At 36.0% G+C, this 21,805-nt stretch overlaps 1 protein-coding gene across 1 annotated transcript in view; it reads left to right on the forward strand.

The window, feature by feature from the left end:
• Positions 1 to 21,805, forward strand: part of LOC131673499 (titin-like) — a 76,990-nt gene that overhangs the window by 35,230 nt on the left and 19,955 nt on the right. The window contains 22 exon segments of the mRNA XM_058951519.1: positions 43 to 437; positions 512 to 935; positions 1,013 to 1,315; positions 2,088 to 2,272; positions 2,784 to 3,089; positions 3,368 to 3,569; positions 4,259 to 4,689; positions 6,157 to 6,331; positions 10,557 to 10,583; positions 11,754 to 12,100; positions 12,691 to 12,925; positions 13,005 to 13,202; positions 13,280 to 13,477; positions 13,547 to 13,710; positions 13,839 to 16,334; positions 16,629 to 16,857; positions 17,470 to 18,345; positions 18,559 to 18,756; positions 19,120 to 19,617; positions 20,272 to 20,378; positions 20,492 to 20,672; positions 20,757 to 20,834. Coding sequence (XP_058807502.1) covers positions 43 to 437; positions 512 to 935; positions 1,013 to 1,315; positions 2,088 to 2,272; positions 2,784 to 3,089; positions 3,368 to 3,569; positions 4,259 to 4,689; positions 6,157 to 6,331; positions 10,557 to 10,583; positions 11,754 to 12,100; positions 12,691 to 12,925; positions 13,005 to 13,202; positions 13,280 to 13,477; positions 13,547 to 13,710; positions 13,839 to 16,334; positions 16,629 to 16,857; positions 17,470 to 18,345; positions 18,559 to 18,756; positions 19,120 to 19,617; positions 20,272 to 20,378; positions 20,492 to 20,672; positions 20,757 to 20,834 — 8,253 coding nt within the window.

Genomic DNA, 21,805 nt, shown 5'->3' on the forward strand with positions numbered 1-21,805 from the left:
AAGTAAATATGATTTGGAAAACAAAAATAATTGTTATTTTAGGTACGGATCGCCTGCCCCAGTTTCAAGAAGTAGTTACCGAAAATCGTGAGATGCTCGACTCCTTCGCAGTAATCTCGTCCGAACTTCGAACCCTCGGTGATAATCTGCGCAATGCCGAGGATTTACGTGAAAAATTAAAACGTGAACGCGAAGAAGCCGATGCGCGCGTAAAAGAAGCTGAAGCGGCAGCTGCACAAGCGGAAAGTGCACGTCTAGTTGCTGAACGGCTAACAGCTGAGACGTTAGAACGTGCAGCTGAAGAAGCGCGTAAACTTGCTGAGAAGGAAGTAACAAGTGCAGCTGCGCAAACTGATAGTATTTGCGAGGTTGACGAGGTACCGAAGAGGAGCGTTATTGAGTCCTCTGTCAAGAAAGAGATTTATATTGTAGAAAAGGTGAAGTATTTTTTGAGGAATTTGATTGATTTATTTTATTGTGTATTATTATATATTGCTTCGAATAAATGCAGACTGAGATTGAGGAACAACATATCTCCACTATCAAAAAAGAAGAAACACCAATAGTCGAGCCCGTTGATGCAATAGTGAAGGAAACTCAAGTTACCGAAGCATACCAGCCAGAATCGTCACCCATTCCGATTAAGGTTCCTACAAAGCCTGAATTTATAGTTCCACTTTATGATGCGACAATACAGGAGGGGGAAAAATTCATATTTGAATGTAGAATTAATGGCCACCCACAACCGAAAATTAGTTGGCATAAAGATGGTCTTCCAATTGCTAATAATCCCGATTACTTGACAAGTTATAGTGAAGATGGACTATGTACTCTTACAATTGAGGAAACTTTTACGGAAGATTCGGCTAAATTTTGCTGCAAAGCTACCAATGAGTCGGGAGCTGCTGAAACTGAAGCTTTTCTGAAAGTTAAAGGTACGTTGAAACAGTGCATGATGTTAATTCAGTTTAACATAAGGCTTCATTATCTTGATAATCACTTTTAATTACAGAAACATCACCAGACGAGCAATTAACTCCACCGCTGTTCGTAAAAGAGCTAAATCCGTCATTCGCGAGTGAAGGTTCCGCTTACGAACTAGAATGTAAAGTACAGGGTAATCCATTGCCTACGGTCCAGTGGTTTAAAAACGACAAGAACATCGATAATTCACCAGATTATACAATGACGTATAATAACGGCGAGGCAATTCTCAAATTTGAGGAAGTGTTCTTCAGTGATCAGGCCGAGTACACGTGCAGAGCTGCTAATAAGATTGGACAAGCTGCGACCTCAACCGTACTCATAGTGGAAGGTAACGTTGCTCGTATTATAAATAATGTTTACATCGAGTCGAATCATCGATCACTATAAATAATTGTTTGACTTGATTTGCTTTGAGGTGCTCTCTGTTTTTTTTTTTTTTTTTTTTTTATATTGTTTTTCCTATTTTGGCTGCCTTTTCCTTCTTTTGTTATTTTATTTTATGTTTTGTTATTTACTTCTATTTTTCTTTACTTTTTATATTTATTATGTATGTTTTTTTTATACTATATTTTTATTTTTTTTGTCTATCTTTTTAATTCTTTCTTATTTTTTATTTTGTATGCTTATTATTTGTCATGTTTTGATTTGGGTTTTTACCCGTTTAATAAATGAAAAAAAAAAAAAAAAAAAAAATCTACTTGTGCGTAGTGCCCATATATTTTTCGTGTTCCTTATTAGCAACATTGCATTCAGCTTATTACAATTAGAAAATTTTATTATATGTACGAGTAATGAGACATTACACAACATTCGATTTATCGATTTATTTATACACATGATTTGGCACTTAGATGTACCGATATTTTCAATTAGAAAAAGAAATTGCTTTAACGAAATACATTTTTTAGAGAATTGTTTTAATCCGGTAATAAAATGAATCAAAACTATAGGTGTATGCTATTTGATATTATTAAAAGTTGTATAAAATCTTAACTGTTAGTAATCGAAATAGTTGAAGTATCAACGACATACATTAACAAAAAAAATTAAACTTTTATAGCTTATGATCGTTTAATTTGTCGTTTTCTTTTTCATTTCAGCTTTAAAACCGAGTGAAGATGAAGCTTTCATCATCGAATTGCCAACCATCACTAAACCTCCATCAAACGTCACAGTTAAAGCTGGCGAATCAGTGAAACTTGAGTGCGAAGTGTGTGGAAGTCCACCGTTTACCTTTACCTGGAGCCACGATGGAAAGGTTCTGGAAAATATTGAAGCTGTCACGGTATGTTCGTCTAAAATAAAAAGCTACGGAGAAAAAAACTACGATACGCGCGACAAATATATAATTATTCGTCATATGATTTTTGTGCTGATATATAAAAATGTCATACTTTACAATCGTTCGATATTCTTCATCAGTTGGCAATAAGTAGCCAATACTTACTATCCACAGAAATGTAAAATGAAGTATTTTATTAAAGATAGTATATAACGTTTATAAGCTATGATAAGATATGACTTTATTAATGAAATCCAGTATGGATCTAAACTTGAATGAAAAGGAACCTCGCGCGAAATGTCACGCGTTGTTTAACGTAAAGTTTTCGCTCAATTGTTGCATCTAAATCTGTCACAGTTTGGTTTAGTCGGAGTTAAAATTAGGCCTGTGGTGGGCTCTGCTCACCTTCGTCGACACATAGCTAAGCCTCGTCGTATAAAGTGAAACAAAAGCAGATTGACCCTTCACCGCATGCGTATGTATGTATGTATGTGTGTATGTCTGTCGGCAGCAGATTCGTTCGGACGAGGCATACGGTAGAAGTAGCCTCGAGTTCAGCCAAGCAAACGAGGCGTCTGCGGGTGAATACGAGGTGACGGCGAGCAACGCAGCCGGCGAAGCTCAAGCCGGCTGCAACGTCGCCGTCAAGGTCGTCGAGGAGCAGCAACAGCTACCAGCTAAGAAATTACAGGAACAACTGCCCGTCAAGAATATGGAGCCAAAGGCGCCGCGAGTTCAACTGCCTCTCAAGGATATCGCTGTTGCCGAGGGTGCTAGTGCCAGGCTCGATTGTATCATCGTCGGACAGCCTGAGCCTGAGGTAGTGCTTTTGTACTAACGTAGTGATTGTGACTCGACGCACATATATATCACGATTGATTCTGTGCCAGATCAATGAGTTGTTATCCAAATGGTTATTGTGCTTTCGAAAATTCCAAATACCACGTTACATCCAGCTGCCTTGAATTTCTTATAGACGACGTATCAAAGCATTGCAAAATGGAAATAACCGATTATTCATTTAACAAGTATAATGACCCCGTCGCATTGGAAAAATAGTGAGCTCAAACTAGAATCTAACACGAACGATCGTTACAGGTCATTTGGTATCATGCAGATCGTCCCGTTAAAGAATCAGCAGACTTTCAACTGCTGTTCCAAGGTGATAGATGTTCGCTAGTGATTCATGAAGCATTTCTCGACGATGCTGGTGTTTATAAAGTGGTTGCCATCAATTCTGGCGGCGAGGCATCGAGTGAATGTTCCCTCACTGTAACACGTAAGAAAAACAGAAAAAAAAGTTAGTCTATAATTAAAGATTAGTGCTGAGAATTTGTTTATCTCTCGACTCATCAAATGGGCTATGAAGATTTGAGACTTCTTCAAAATTCATATATTCCTTTGATTGATAAAAACTGAAGAACAACAGATTAGTTTCGAAATGTATTTTACTGTTACTCTGTAACATTTTTCCACTTTTTCAAAACGCTCGTTGAATTTTGAGAGTAAAAATGTTATCAAATATTACATTTTAGATTTTAATATAATTAGCATAAAAAAAATAAATATTTCAGAAGCACATAAATTGATATAATGAGTTTCATTCCTCTGATATTCATAAAAAGTGAATATAAATTTATTATACGTTCAAGTATTGTTGGCAAGCTCTTCCATTCATGTATTTTTTTTTTACTATATATATGTATTTACTACTAGGCCAATCATAATGCTTTCTAGCTACTTATTAGCATTTTCTAAATTTAGCAAATCATTTATAGAGAGTCTATAAAAAGAATATGAATGAAATTGCAATCTTGCGTTGGAGTATTTTTTGCAGTTAAAATAATTCCAATGATATAAGAGGGCATCATGGTCGTAAAAATACTTTATTCGAATTTCAGGAATTCAAATCAAGTATTTTTACGACGAGACAATATTGTTTACGTAACAATATGACTAAATGTTTTACAGCACGAAGTGCAGGACCAGCCGAGAGTTTACCAAAGTTTACCAAACTTCTAACCGATTTGCTGATTGCCGAAGGTGAAGAAGCAAAGTTTGAGTGTGAAGTGACAGGTGAACCAAAACCTTCGGTCATTTGGTATCTAAATAGTGAACCAATAGTAGAAAACGACCGCATCAGAATTCAGACGGACGATAGTGGACGTAGCGTGTTAAGGATTTTCCCATTGTTACCTGACGACAAAGGCAATTACACGGCCAAGGCGACCAATCGCGTGGGCGAAGCCAAGGCTTTCGCCAAACTCGTGGTTAAAGTTCTCGGTGTCAAGGACGACGCCGTGCAGATGGAAGAGAAGCTTGTGCCACCTCATTTCAAAGAGAGGTTTGATAGCAGAGTCGTGCCCGAAGGCGTCACGACGAAGTTTGAGTGCATAGTTCTTGGCAAACCAGCTCCAAAGGTTCGTTTTAAACTCATGATTTTTCTTTGTATTTTAGCATTTTCGTTTTCTATTGCTTTAATAATTCAAAAATGAAATTCAAAAATCATTGCACAGCTATTAATAACAATCGATTTACACGATCGTTGAAGCATTTTAAAAAGCTACTAATAACTATTTTTATCTAAGCGCGTACTTTCATGTTCCTTTCGCCATTGCCATAAACATTCCAAAATACAAGATCATAAAAAACTTTTTGATTCGTCTTGTCTCTTCACCGATATCAAAATTCTTTAGTAACAATTATTTAAACCCTCGCTTGATAAACCTTAAATTATGCAAACAGAAATAAATTTTTACGAATAATCCACTTAAAACTAATTTTAAGGTTCTATCATTTGGCCAATTCTAATTAGTATCTAATGCAACCAAATCGATATATACAATGAAAACGAATGGCACGTCTTACTCACGATGAAACTTTTGCCAAAAAGTTGCTTTGCCATTTTCTGCATTCGTTGTCGGGCTTATGCCACATGCATAAATTGCTAGGCTTCTTTGGCAATATCCAGTCTGAAACGAGGCTCGCGGGAAACATGGTTCTATTAGCTTTTATTGTACTGTTAATTATTGTAAGTGACCGGCTAAGATTTAATAATTTTACGCTTATACTTTGATTGTGAACTAACTTGCTTAACAATCGCAATAATAATCTCTTTATTAAAAGTTAGTTAATTTTATGAAAAGTGTCCACTAGTTGCTGCATAGCGCGCCAAATACACTGACATTGTCATAACACAATGCCGCCAGTAAAAAAAAAAGACTTGAACATGAAATGAAATATTGTAAATCGTAATATATAAACTTGAACTTTCGATTTCCAAACTTGGCATCAGAACCCGATCAGTGCAATTACTTTCGGATGCATTCATGTGGGCGATTATCTGCAGCAATCGAGTGCCCCCAAAAATTGGCATTCAAGAATGTATCGCTGACCTACATACGATACAAAAAAAGTGCATTTTCGCTGATCGAATTTAAAGCTTGATTGCCTTCACAAAACCAAAAGGAATAACATGATAATTGATTAATCTCACAAATAATTACGTTTGGTTTGTATACGGTCGCAATATATCATGATAAATGGGAGAACAAATTTGTAGGATGCAAATTAGATACGAACACGAGGTCTACACATAAAGAATCCAATTTCACACGCGCAAATTACTTACTTTGATCTTAGCAGATCGTTATTTTCAAGGGTGGCTACTATATTTCGGTAATTTACGAAGTAAATAAACTGCATACTCCTCGCTAATTATAACTATGGGCGAAACCTGCATTTTGAGAATGACGTTATTTGTAGAACTCGTCGAACTCAAAGACCAATACTAATGGAACGCTTTCAACGCCAATGTGTTTTTGCCTAAGAATAAATATTCTTCACGAGAATAGCGTGTGCATCCTCTAAAATAATGCCTTGTTCAGATCCAGTGGTTCTTCAATGAGAAGCCAGTACATGGAAAAGACTTTCTGGTATCCGTTAGTGGTGATCGTCAAGTGTTAACCATTCCGGAAGTGGGCAGCAATCATGTAGGCAACATTTCCTGCGTTGCGGAAAACGCAGCTGGAAAAGCTGTATGCGAAGCTAAAGTCGAAATCGGTAAGTTACGAGTCCTTCGTTACACATAACTTTTGTTGGAAAAATGAGAAGGAGCTCACTGCACTTTTTTAAAACTCTACGACTATATTTACCGAAAAGCCATGAAAATGGAAAAGCGATGGTCACTTTCACGCAACAAGTCTTTCCATTAAGCTCGCGTCGGAAAAAGCTCGATTTTTTTCTTTCTTTCCACGCGAAAGGCAAAAGCATATCAGAATGGGGAAAGGCAAAACCACTCACGCGTGTCTTTTACTACTTTTACTATATAGCAGCAGCGCGTCGTCGTCGACGAAACGGGGTTGCGGCCCATCGGAGGCGAAAATAACGTCGAAACGTTGCTGCGGCAACGGTGCCACGGGTTATTAATACTTACGAATTTTCCCTACTCTTCATTCACGACAGTGTCGATTTTCCACGCGCGCGCGCGACCATTACGACATCATTGTTTCGACGAGCAGCTGCGCTCTCTTAGATACATCCGACGAAGAGGTGCACGATTCTATCTATTTATTTTTCCCCAAAATATGTAGCTTTTTACGGTTTGCGTTGGCTTCTTCTTTTTCTTCTTTTACTGAAAATCTGTTTGCTTTATCGTCGCTTCTGCGCTCGGCTGAGTTTACGCTATCGAAATAGGATTTTAAAAATAGTTCGCCGACATTTCACTGGAAAATGCATAAAGTCTGTTGTTTTGCTGCAATAAAAATCAGTTTTTTTTTCTGTTTTTCTTTGTTGGATATAAAAATATTTGCCGAGAGGCGCAAAGTTTTATAGCGGCCAATAAATGTTGCGAGTAATGAATTGCAAGTCAGCTGTAGCCTAGAATTCTGACAGTTGATGCGAGCGCAAACCATGAGTCACGTTCGTAAATTTGTTCAACATTAGATATAAACTAATGGATCAATCCGTTACTCAATACCGAAAACCCGCGCTTGCATTATTGTTTGATTTCATTAAATATCATTGAAAAACTAGTTTGCACGTGAAAAATAACGAATCGCAGTGCACTTTATCTTGCGATGGCCGCCAACGCGGTGAAAACAATAGAAGTGATGACAATGTGTCCAAGTTTCCCGATCGCAAGCCCACGCGCTCGCGGGTAAAATTTGGAAGAAAGAAATCGTCGCGGGCAATAGGAACGGCAGAACCGAGGGGCGTGAGCGAGCGGCGAAGTGCAGGAAAATATTGTCGAGGCGCGTGCCGCAGAAGAAGACGCGCAAAGAAAGCGAAGCGCAACCCGTCGGAGAGAGTGGGAAAAAGAAAAAGAAAGGGAGAGAGAGAGAGAGAGAGAGAGAAAGCGGCACGCTCTCAGCAGAAATACGTTATTTTCGTCGGCACAAATACTCGTTGGCCGTCGCGTGTCGGTCCGTCAGCCGGAGAGCTGTTTTCGAGAGTGCGCGCTGCTCCTCCGTCCGTCGCCGGTGACCTCCGCCGCAATTATCATAAGCCCTGACTCCGAAACGAACGAACGTTTCTTTTTTTCGTCTTTTTTCTTTGTTTTTGTTTTCTGTTCCGCGCGCGAAATTTCGACAAAGTGTTTTGGTGGCAAAGAAAAGGCAGTTTGACTCGTGTCAAAGTGCAACGAAGAAGAAGCGACAGCATTCGAAGACGGAAGTGAAGGTACACATAGCTAGATCGCAGGTGAAACGCAACATGATTTCTTTTTTCCCTCTCGTCTTTTTATTCGTGAGCGTGTCGATGGATCGCCGGTGCTGCTGCTAATTTGGTCGGTTGTTCGTGCATTTGAACTTTCGAAGGGGGAGGCACACGGCCGAAATAGCGCGCAAGGGAGGCTTCGATATACTTACCTATCTGATTTCTCGCATTGTACTTACGTAATTTTACTTTGGACTATTAACAAATCTGAGTAGCTTACAAGTTTTGAGATGTTGTGATTCGTTGCATATGTAAGTTATTTCATACGATATCCAGAATGTTCACCGAAGTCCGTAAATAAACTTGTTATTTGTAATTGACAATTAAGAAAAATTTTATCAATCTTAAAAAAACATTTCTATTCTTCAATTCTCAATCATAAATGCCAAAAAGTTTATTTACAGTGGAAAATAATGTCTACAATTCGAATTTATACTCATTCTTAAATCGTAAAATAAGTCATTCGGAATGTCGTAATATTCTATTATAAAATTTACAGTAAAGTAGAAATATAGAAATACTTAAATTGACTTTAGTGAGTATCGGGTTTCGGATGTTTAAATTTGTTCATATCGAAATTGAATTTATTTTAGATACGATTTATAAACTGTACAAGGTGCGTCTTGATTGTAAGTTTCAATTAACGGAATAGGTTCAATTGCCAAATAGATTTTTCGTTGGTTGATTTTCAATTAAGCTGCAAAGTAAAAACTTTATTATATTTAAAGTAGACCTTAAAATATAGGGTAAATTACGATATTGGTGTCAACAATACATTTATCAGGACACTTAAAATATTCGTAACAGTTTGACGACACTCCACCATATTCAATGCTTAACATAATCGGTGATGAAGAAAGGGAATTAATTGAAGTCACAGTAGCGTCTATAGAAACTGCCAACTAAGACCCAAAAACCGAGACGATAACGAGCCGCTAATTGTCGTTGTAGTTTGTCAGTCTGGCAGATAGACGAACGGGCAAGGATAGCCAAGCGAGAGAGGATTCAGTATTGAGGAAATTCGAGAGGGAGATTAAAAGCTTCACCGAGTTTGGCTTGAGCTTGCGAGCAAAAGATTCGGGTTAGAGAGAGAGAGAGAAACTTGGTGTCGGCTTAAATTTCTCGCTCCAGATAGTCGCGCATTCCCGTATCTGAATTTATCTGGATTTATTTGCACGATACTTTGGACTATTGCCAGAACGACACTATCTACCTATAGTGCCTTTCCATGTACTTACATGCAGAAGACAACCACAAGAAACAAGCTGTGCGTACAACTGATCGACAACCACGGAATGTTGCATCGTGTACTCGTTATTTGAATATATAAGGGATTTAAGGGATCTTCGTTTGTTGCCATGCAATAAACTCGCGTAATTTTCATTTATACTATAACAATCAATATGTTGTGTACTCTTCTATCCGTTTCATGTCATTTTCTTTATCAAGAATGTATACTTTTAGATTCGTTTACATGTACAGGACAAAATATTACTTCCCAGCAATAATTTACACGAGATTTATGTATAAATTCAACATAAATTCGATTTTCACAACTGTGTACCGGGATACGATGGGATTAATTTCACATCTATGAATCGCGATAATGTGAACAACTGGATCTTGGGAAGTTTAATGTTTGGGCTCAACTTGTGTGTAAAAATTAAGGTCATTTACATATTATAATGGCAATTTCTTAAATGGAGAAGTTCACAGGCAGTTCGAAGAATATACTCCCTGTTAAAAAAATTTACGCTATAATAAAATTACGATAGTATTTTAGGGAATTTGAAAATAATATATTTATGTCATTGGGAGTTTCTAAACGACGTATATACTAAAATATAATTAAATTTTATACGTAACAAAAAATAAGAAAAAATATTTCGGACGCAATTAAATTTTCTGCAGTTAGTAACAAAAATTTAGTTGTTTATCTTCAATAGAAGTACTACAAATTCTTATGAATACTCCATTTGTAACCAGAAGTTATACTTTTTGTTAGAAGATGAATGATAAATCAAGAATGGAGAATCGAAAACATAAATCGAGGACATTGATAATGCGTAATAATAAGATTCCTTCAGTTAGATTGTTAATGTAGCATTTATAAATAAGAAAATTTAATTGAAATACCAACTGAATTTATGCTTTGATAGTGATTCGATATTTGATAAGAAAAAAACCTAAACTGTTATTAAATAGCAACACTAATTGACGTTTGTAAACGACTAAAACTATATATTGATCAACCCGTAACCTTCGACATACAAACAAACTTTAAGATTAATGAACCAAAGTTGAAAAAAATAGTTCAAAAAACTATAGAATCATATCAATAAAAGTGTACAATAGCAAATGTGATCTAGCTCTCGTCACTCAATGAATCAGGCCGTCTATTTTGGCGTCGCCGCCTCTCGACTCAAGGAAGCTGTGCAAGACTGACACGGCAGCAGCACTTTCCGCGTGCGCACATACGAATAGAGTGAAGCGCATGTATCCTATATGATTTTTCGCGCCTCTCTACTGACTGACAGACAATCGCTCTGTCAACGCGGCTAGCTAAAAAAAGGAGGAGGAACGTAGGAACGTACAAGACGTTTAAGAAGATGAGACAAAAACGAAGTTGTCAGGATTTATGTTTGATTTTATCTTTTCGTCTAAAACTTGCGTTTCGAAGAAAAAAAAATGTATACATGTATTTATGTGGCTAAACTATACTTAGGAATGTTGTCAGCAAAAACAGAATTTTCACTAAATATTGGAGCTAATTCATATATATCGGGATCACATTTTTTAAAGTAACACATTCTTCGGATAAAATTGTTTAAATAAAAAAAAATACTTAACTGATATGGTTAAATCAAAGTATGAAAATATTTTCTCGTAATTACTAGTTAAATCCTTTTTTATGTAATATTTTCTACTATTAGTGTTTACTTGAAGAAATTATGATGATTTTTATATAGAATATTTTACTTGTTATTGATCAATACGATATTTCAAAGATAATATAACATTTTTTTGAATTCGAAATTATCAAATCCTACTGAATAATTAATTTTTCAGTTGTTCGATAATTGAATAAATTAAAATCTTAAATGATTCTAGTAAACAATTTAAAATATACATTATCAATTTCCACTTAATAATATACTTTATATTGGTAAATGTTTTTTTTATAAATATATCGTGTTTTTCCACGTATTACCACAAATATTTGTTAAATAGACTTTGTAACTCATATAATTGATATATCAATAAATAAAATAATGATTTTCCAAATAATAAAATTCGTTTCAAATTTACATGTACTTTGTACGAAAAATGTATAATAATTCTAAAAAGCAAGTGGAATACAATAACCTACTGCACTATGCTGTATCTATATTCAATAATAAATAATAAGATATACTATACACTAAAACAAAATCAATAACGTTAACCTCCTGCGAGACATTATCAATTATCGCACTTTGCTTGCTTAACCGATATATAAATTTATAATAAACATCTAATTGTCAAATGAACTACAACCGGATACAATGAAGCCTAGTGCATACCCTAGCGATTAATAGTTTAGTGAATCAAAGTAATCTAAATATTAAATTTACATGAGATATATTTTTTTTCATTCTATTATTGCTAACGAGGATAATACGCCTACACACCTTGAGATAGTATAGGCTTGAGGGTGCCAAAAAGTTGCCTTCCCCTCTGAAAAATTGATTGCCAAATCAGCGATCGATTGATCATTAATTTGTTGCAGGTGGAGGGGTCAAAGCGGAGGAGGGGCTAATTGAGATACCGAATAGCGAAGCAACGACAATGCAGGCGTCAAGCAGTAACGACAAGTTCTTCGTGAGCGAGAGGACGGGTGGTGAAGGGCCTGGAGATAGTAACCAATCGACTACCACCACAAAAACGTCCTCGTCAATCGTCGAATCGTCCACCATGCACACCACCATGAAAAAGGAATACGTCACATCCACCAGCTCCTCAACTTTATCCAGCTGCCCAGCTGCTCATCAGCCACCTACCAGTGTGTGTTTGAAGAAAATATCTCAAAGTCACGAGCAGTCGAGCACTCATAATGGAGCACCACCTGTTGTTCAAGTAACTGATCATTCTTCTTTTTAGTAGTGATTTTAAATATATTTAATGAAATAATTAGATAGCGATTAATTGAAAGCAAAAATGTAAACTAATAACGGAATCAAGAAATCTCTAAATGCGCATGTAATTCAGAAATTTGTCATGCTTGAACGTATACTAAAAAATATCCAAAAGCTATACATTTAATAATATGGTATTTGATCTTTATCAATTTCGTTTAATTTAGCTTTTAAAAGCTTTTTTCAATATTATTTTGCTAGTGAGTTTTCTCTCTTGCCTGGTGCCCTGCACTAGTCAGAAGAAAAATACCATTACTTGACGTTGCTAAACTACTATCACTTTTTGCCAATCAAATATAAATCAGAACAGTAATTTCTACATTACAATAGTAAATTGTATTGTAAAAATTGAAAAGATTACATTGAAGAGACTTTACTATAAACAAAAGCAAATATTTGTACTTTATCGTAAAAACTTCATCCTTCAACATTGATATGCATAATTCATCTAATCTATCTATCTACTAAATCTAATTCATCTATCTACGTAAATGGAATTTTGGAATATTAAAAATCATCATTTCATTATAGTCACAAAAAATTGAAGAGGTTGAACAGATTGTGCAAGAATCACCTGACGAAATTCGCCAAGAAAAGACGGTTATTGTTACCCAAGACACGGGAGGCACGAGGCAAAAAGAACGTATGCATCAAGTTCAAGTTCAAAAGCCTTGTAGAAAACAAACGGCGCCTCGTTTCGTTTCACCTGTCACCGGAATGATCGTCGACCAAGGAGCTGACATCGTACTAGAAGGAATCGTAGATGGTGCTTTTTCATTTCGGTTTTATGTAACTAAACATATTTTTATTATAAAATATATAATATTTATATTTCTAAACTATAGGTTTTCCACTTCCGACAATCACATGGACAAAAAATGGACAGGAAGTGCAATCGTACAATGGAATTAAAATTAGCTATGACCACAACCATGTAAAATTGGAAATAAAAGATGTCAAGGTTAAGGATGCTGGTCGGTATACGTGCACAGCAAGAAACGATGTGGGAAGTTCAAGTAGTACAGCTGATCTAGTCGTAAAAAGTAATTACTCACTTTTCTCTACTTAATTCGTTAAGAAATTTATTAACCAACTAATTAAACTCGAATGCTTTAAATAGAAACTATCTTTCCTCCTGTATTCGGAAGAAGACTTCAAGCACAAGTAGTCAAAAAAGGTGATAGAGTAATTATGGAGGTTGAAATTACCGGAACACCTACACCTGAAGTGACATGGTACAAAGACGACGAACCGATTATTGAGCCAGAATACACGATGAAAAAGCAAGCGAATTCATATTATTTGCTTATTGATAAAGGTAAGATTTTGTCGAAAATAAAGTTATAGTGAAGAAATTCAAATTTTCAGTAAAATATTTACTTTTCAGCGGAAAAAGAGCATGCAGGAAAGTACATGGTTCGAGCTTCAAATGCTGGTGGAGAAGCACAAAGTATTGCTGACTTTGCAGTATTTGAACCAACGCCAGATACAATGGTAGAAATGCACAAGACTCTGGTTTACGAAAATATTCAAGATAAAAATGCTAGAAAAGTAAGCAACCATTCTCTATTACGATTATTAATACGTTTTCCTTTCTAATAAAAATTTATATGTAATATTTATTGATAATAATTTAAAAACCACTTTTATTATTCGAATAATAGCCTTGTTGCGGCCAGCCTACCGATATACCTGGCGCAAATCTTACTACGGAACAAATAACGACGACGATGATTCAGCCAAGTGCTGCAATTAAAACTCCTTTCCCTCCTACATCCGCATCCTCTACGATCCGAACCATTAAATCAGAAACTACTGAAGAAGTTCAGAAAGCATCTCGTACCGAAATGATATCTTCTTCAATCGAATCTCATAAAAGCGAAACGAAATCAGAGCAAAAGTTCCATATGAAACTTGAACACAAACCGGCACCTTTCGATGCATCATCACGAGAAGAAAAAATCGAAACTACTCAAACAACTATTGGAGGTCAAGATGTCGTTGATCAAACGACTGAAGTGACTGAAAATGAAAATATAGAAACGTCAACTATGGCTAAAAAGGATGCACTTCATTTCTTCGAATCTATGTCGAAAGGAAGTGATGATATTTTAAAAGGACCGAAAGATATGATTAAATTGACCGATGAAGACGATGGTACAGGTCCTGGATGTGACGTTCGAGTCAATCAATTGACTAAAAATTATGAACGTTCAACCAAATTTGAAGAAGCAGCTCGTGAAGTTCCAAAACCTGATATAGCAGCTGGTAAAAAAGTTGTGCAAGACATTTTCAACAAGTTTGAAAAATGTTCATCGATTACTCGTGGCGTAGATAATACCTTATTCGACTTTCCATATGAAGAGCACAAATTGGCTCCTTTATCATGCACTCGTACAATACTTGAAGATGTAACTGCATCAGGATCGCCCATTCATGGTACATTGACAATTTCAAAGTTAGCGGCACAATCAGAAAGTGCTGAAGCTATGTTGAAAGGTTTCAATTTGGTACCTGAACCGCCTCCTGAAATTGGTTATGCACCTAAACCAGATGAAGGATTGAAATGTCGTCAGGATGTTTCATTCAAGGCTAAGCAGTTACAAGAATCTTTTGAAAATAGCAAATCTCCAATTGAAGCACCCATTGGAGGGGTCAAGATATTTCCAACTGCACCACCAAAAATTCAATCAATACCACAAGAAAAATCGCCAACTCGTCCTTTATCGATCCCACCACCATTTGAGCTAAATAAGAATGAAAATTTAGACCAACGTAATATTTCAACAACATATTCTGATAAGAAAGAATGGACCCTACCTGATCGAGATTATAGAGTATCTTCAACACAGTCGAAACAAGAAATAGATATGAAGCCAGAATACCGCATGACTCAGACTACTATTGAATCATCAAGTTCTTTAGAAAAAAAATCTTTTGGTTCGAAAGAAATAAATGTTACCGAAAATAAGTACGAACCACCACCTTCACCACCAAAACCTAAACCAATAATTTATAAAGCTGAAACAACCAAAGTAGGCCATACTATAAATACGATTGAAGAAAAGTCCGTAACAGAGAAATATACCGCAGAATGCGATGTGCATAAGTCCGAAACAACGGAAAAGAAGTACGAATCAAGTAGGAAGCAAACATCTAGACCGTGGCCTGATTCTAAAGATACTGACTTAAAAGCTCCTAGACTAGTCAAGAGTGTATCAGATTTCTCAAAACCTGTAGTCAAAATGTATCATACAGCTGCTGCGTCACCATTGAAACCAGGGTCACCTCCAGAAATGGGTTATGCTCCTAGTCCATATACACAAGAGCAAAAGGTTGAGACAATAGAAAAAATATGTCATAAATCGTCAGATCAAAAGCCAGCACATGTTCCTCACTGTGTAGCAAAATCTGCAGCACTACCCATATTTTCAAAGAAGACTGAAGAATATATAACTAAAGATTACAAAGTTAGTCCACCACGTCAGCCTCAGTCAACCACAAAAAAATACTCAAAAAGCTCATTTTACAGCGAAAGTGATTACGAATCTGAACTTGATAATGCTCACAAGGCGGGATATAGGCATGTTCAAGCTCCTGTTACTAAGCCATGTTACAGGGCTAAATCTACAGAACCGGAACCTCTACCACCTTCAAGTTTTGAGGTGCCATCAACAAATCTTACAGGTCCACCAAGACCAACTGTAACTCCAGATCTGACTGAATCGAAAAAAATATCTTCAGTATACTCTGAAAAAGATTCCAGATCATATCAGAGTCAGCAATATGGAACGTTACCTAAACCTGGCTCTCCTCCGGTTTATGTTCAACCTACTAAACCAGCTACTAAACCATTGAAACCAGTGTCACCAAAATTTCAGACAAAAACCTTCCAAAAAGAAAGTGGATATATGGCTGACACCGATGAGCCACTTCACATGCAGCAACGCAAACAATTTTCAGAATCATGTTCTTCGTTCTCCGAAACTAGATCGAGCTTTATGGAAAGTAAAAGTTACAGCAGTAGTCTGGATAAAAAAGACAACACCTCTTCCTCATTTTCACAAACCCAATCCTATTCCAGTATACCCAAAACTGAAATGCAACGTTCATCGTTTGTAGAGAAGATAACCGAGAAATCACCTGCATCACGATTCAGGCCAGCTCCTGCAAAGGTTCGATCGAGTGCAGCATCGTGTGTCAGCTTTGCATTGATGTTTTGTGCCTATATCGCCTATAATATTATAACTGTGACGCTAAAATTTTTTAACTCTATGTTTTATTTATTTCCAATAGCCAACGTATAAGCAGATGTTTTAGTTCATAGATTGCTGTGATTGGACATTATTGTTTTATTTTTAGAAATATGCTAACTAAAGATATTTTCCAGTACTTGATGTTTTTGCTATATATTTTTTTTGCAAGACTTTATGATCATAGTTTTTACACTTGTCTTTTACCATTTTCAGGAAACATCACATGTGTCGCAAACGCAGTCGAGATTCTCAAAGGGTGAGTTCCGTGAAAGTGATTATGAAAGTGACTTTGATAATAGTAGGATATCATCATCCTGGAAACCACAAACATCGATCCAATCACCATTTTTATCATCTGCTCAATCATCTGCTCAGACTATTTCGGATACAAAATCATCATCATCAACAATAAAATCAATGAAATCATCCTTTTCTAGCTCAGGTTCGTTCAAATCTCGCACCAAACGCTATTTTTTTTTCTAAGGTTAATGTCCCAGCAAATTTATAAATGCAATAAAATCCTGTTTCATTTATACAGCAGAACTTAGATTACTTATTATAATGGATCTCTATTTTTGTAATCCATATAAGAAGTGCATAAAAAATAACCTTGTTGAAGTATAATATAAGAAAAAACAATAAAATAAACATATTTGACAAAAATTGGGACATTTTCCGTGTTGGTCTGACGCTATTTACTCAAAAATTTCTTTTCTAGCTTATATGAGCACTAAATACTCTGGAAATATGTGAATGCATTCAATAGCTTGTGCATACCTAATCTTGCTTCGAAATGCTTCTTGCTTCTTTCCCTTACAGCTTCTATCTTTCGATAACTTACTTTGGGTGATTCTGTAAAAACAGGTATAATTAACTCTGTTTGTCGATTGGATTTTGCATTTTTATTCTAAATTTCTTAATTGTGACTTCACTTCTACAACTTATGCTCATAACAACAACATTGCCTTCGGATCTCTTTTGCACCTTTTCTTTTCTATTTCACGCATCAAACATCATCTATCATTCGTCAGCAAAACCACTCTGTTAAAAATAGGAACCCCAACGACAGCAGCTCCTTTGTCGTTTGGCGAAACGAAGAAGGAGACCGTCATCATGAGAGACAAGTCGACGAAAGCAGACAGACCTAGACCCAAATCGGTACTACTTCCTGGTTCTCCACCAGAAATAGCATACGCTCCACCTCGACAATCCTATTATGAGGGACAGAGTGGAATGCCATATCATAATGCAGTTGGCACAGAAATGAAAAAGACTGTTCGCATGGACGAATCGACGGAAAATACAAGGAGAATAGTGACGGTCGAACAGACCAGTCGAGTAATTAAATTTGGAGAGAACCAAACGCAGCATGAAATGTATAAACAGCAATTTCATGTACCACAACAAAAGCAGCAACAACAACAAAAGCAACAACAATATCAACAGCAACAGCAGCAACAACAATATCAACAACAGCAGCAGCAAAAACAATATCAACAACAGCAGCAACAAACATATAAACAACAACAACAGCAACAACAATATCAACAACAGCAGCAGCAACATAAGAGAAGTTCTTATAAAGTACCAACTCCCACGAAATTTGTACAGGGACATTTCCGTGAATCTGAGTACGAAAGCGACGCGGATAGTAGAAGAATTAGAGCCAAATGGGCACCTAGTGAAAGTGAAAGCGAAGAACCACAATATCGCAAAGTTCAACCTCCGAAACCGCATATAACCAGGTCGCCTATAATCACTATGCCGCCTAGTGAATCTGAAGCTGAAAAATCCGAGAGTGAAAGGTATTACAGTCGTATAGAATCGTCTAGAAGTCGACATTCTCAAGCTGACGACTACAATCTCAAGCCAGGATCACCACCAGAGTTTGCATATGCACCAGGACATGAATTCAAGAAAACCGCCAATCGTAAGGCTAATCTGAAGATTTTTGACTGCTTCTATTCTACCGCGGCTGTAACATTACGCTGATCCTCCGCGAACTTTAATTAACCACAATACATTTATTTTTTGAAAATAATAATCACAAGAATTTTTGAATTTAACAAACACCAAAGCAAAAGAATTTTGATTGAATCTCGAGGAAAAGATACTGATAAGTTGCTAATGGTACTATTCGCAGACATAGCCTCGAAGCACATAAGTGACATGACCAGCAGCTTCAAATCGAAAACAGAGAAATTCGCTAGCGAAATTCAGTCTGATTTAAAGAGTCGAAGCAAACCTATTCTCAAACAATCATCAAGGGATACCGGCAGCACCACTGTTGCTGGGGATGAACCCAGAACGTATAGGGAAGAATCCAGGGTCGCGCAGTATGGTAATCACGATATGTTCTTACGCCTGCACTGCAATTATAAATATAGATTAATTATTTGAATTTAAGCTTTTTTGCGATACAAATTGTACAACTGTTAATTACTCCATTATTTTCGAAAGCTGACAATGTTTCGATTTTGTATAGTTTCCTTATAAAAGTACTATTTTTAGGTCAGCAATGTTGACTTAGTATTAATTGATTTTTTATGCTTTTTGGTTTTCTTCGAAATTTCTTCAATTTTCGTGTTATGATTTGACTTCAGTTTTGTTTGAAAATCAAAATTTCAATCGCAAATTTGCTCGCTGTTGCTCTACTTTTCTACCATAAAAATTACATGAGTAAATACATCGGACCCAAATTCAGGCACAAAGCACATCGATCCAGACACGGGCTTAATCTACTTCAAGTACGATTTTGGTTACGAGTTTGGTATCGTATTTCCCGGTGAAGGCAAACGTACTGTAACGAGCAGCAATCAAAGTTACAAGGGCCAGCGTAAGCCTGGCGACATTGATGTACCAATTGTGCACGAATTCACTCATAAGGAGAACGGTTACGCCAAATCTACATCGCAAAACTATTGCAACACTTTTCCTCGTAAATCGGCTCCTAAGTATAGTAAAACTGTTAAATGGGAGCCTCCTTCCGAAAGTGAGTTCTCTGAGGCTGAGGAGGTTCGCACCATTGTTAAAAATGAAAGTACTAGCAATCGGATGTCCGCGCCTCCTAATCTATCAATACCAAATTCACCATCTCCAAGATGGGATCCAACTTCACCAAGTCCAGCCTCACTCAGCCCGAGTTTGCCAAACTTCAGCCCGCGTTATGGAAGCGGTCCCAGTAACGTCAATTCGACGCCAGGTACCGCTCAACAAACACCAACGATGTTGATGATAGCGAATATGAACAATGAAACGATAAAAAATTTAATTTTATAAAAATAAATGCAGCATTTATGAAGTCTTTATGGATTATATATATGTTTTAGAGAATATGTGGATATCAATTTATATTTTGAATCATTCAATACATAATGTTTCCATCAATTCATTCATTATACATCAACAATCATGTGTTTATTGAGCACATCTACCTTGAATGGCCTACCGTGTTATTTATGTCTGCCACGCTCGCATTATATCCAATGTACCTGCTTTTTGCACCCCTATCATGTGATTAGACAAATTATACAATTAGACATAAATTGTTTCTCAATTTCTTCGTAGTTGATAAAATGAAATACATTTTTATTTGTTTTGCTTCGATATGTCACTGGTAAAGAAAGGTATATTCATATTACACACTTTTATCATAGTCATCTTTCATTACCAGAGGAACCATTGCACGTTACTTGCATTTCCAGAGACGATAATATGTATTTTTTCAAGTCTATTAAATCAAGACCTTTTTAATCGATTAGTTTATGTAATATTCCTACATTACTTCCAAAAAACCCTTAATCTGCCATAACTTTATGAAATTTCGAATACTAAAGTTATTGGGTTCCGGTTTCAGGTTCTCCATGGTCAGGAACCAATGGTGAAAGAATAATTCCTGTTGCCTCAGAAGTTGTCAAACCATACATAGAAATTATCCCAAAAAAGGCACCTTTATTCATAACGGTATGCTATAATAGTAATTGTAATGTATTACTCTTATTTGTTGAAAATTTCAAATAATTATTAGCATCATAATAACATTTTTCATATCAGAATAACTTATTCAATTTTCGTAGCCACTTAGAGACATTGCTGTAGTCAGTGGTCAAACTGCACGATTTGAATGCATAGTTCAAGCTGAACCGCAACCAAATATCCTATGGTCGAAAGATGGTAGGATAATTGAAAATTCAATCAATGCTGATCTGTACTATCGAAATGGCGTTTGCCGTCTCACTTTACCACGAACAACGCCAGGTTAGTATTGAATAGCACCGTTTATATCAAAATGAAGAGTTAAATGTACAAGTTACTAACGAAATGAATTATCAACATTTCCAGATGATGCTGGCAGCTATACTTGTACAGCAACAAACAGCCTAGGTTCAACCGCGACATCCGCGAGCTTGCAAGTACCAGGTAACAGACGATCAATATACGGGGTTAACTAATGCACGTCAATTTGGAGGTGGAGGTGTCATCTTATAATTAAAACATGAAATGCATACCAAATATGGTGGTGGTGATAATTGTTATGTATGGGAATATGTGTCACAACCAATGTAAAAAAAGACTTCCCAAAGAGTCACATTATTTCGATGTAACATCGTGCTTACGATACATTAATTTATTATTTTATTTCTTACTTTTGCTCTGTATTTTTTATTTCGAAGGGAGACTTTTTTTCTCATTTTTTTCATGAAACAGAGCAAACATTGAGAGGCATCGCGGAGAAAGATTTTTGAACAGATATTAAGTTATTAATTGATAACGAGGAGATATATCAATTAGCAGCATAAAAACGCTTATTATGTAACTCGACAGAGTATAAGTGCCAAGTCAATAAATTTCGCCTAAGCATTTCCATGAGTAACATTTTCTTTATTGATTGAAGGCGAGAAAGCAATATTTTCTAGTCAAAGGCATCCACGCTTACACTAGTTTGTTTTCCTATTTGGATAAAACGTCGGTAAACAAAATCAAATAATTTATGTCACGAAGAAATGCAATTTAATTATAAGATTCGATCAATAAAACAATAAAATAATAATATCTCTCGATCAATTGAACTTTACATTTATTCAATTTCAATATTTATTTCTCTAAATATAATTACATTATTTAGCTCTATTATACTCTTCTCCAATAAAAGTTCCTCACGGTATTGCAGACTTATTATTTTGAAGTTGAAAATTTCATATTACATTTCTCAATTAATCAGTCTTTATTCCTTCAATAATTTTTCTTGATTGTAATCAAATTTTACTTTTTGAAGAAGTTTTTGTTTCAAGTATGTTTTCAATCATGTCAATAGCTTACTCACTGTCATTATTTTCATTTCATTCATATTTATAAACATAATTCTGTGTATCTTGTCGCGAGTCCATTTT

Source organism: Phymastichus coffea, unplaced genomic scaffold (assembly GCF_024137745.1).
Source record: "Phymastichus coffea isolate CEN01 unplaced genomic scaffold, Cenicafe_Pcof_1.1 PCOF00180, whole genome shotgun sequence".
NCBI classification, from domain to species: domain Eukaryota; kingdom Metazoa; phylum Arthropoda; class Insecta; order Hymenoptera; family Eulophidae; genus Phymastichus; species Phymastichus coffea.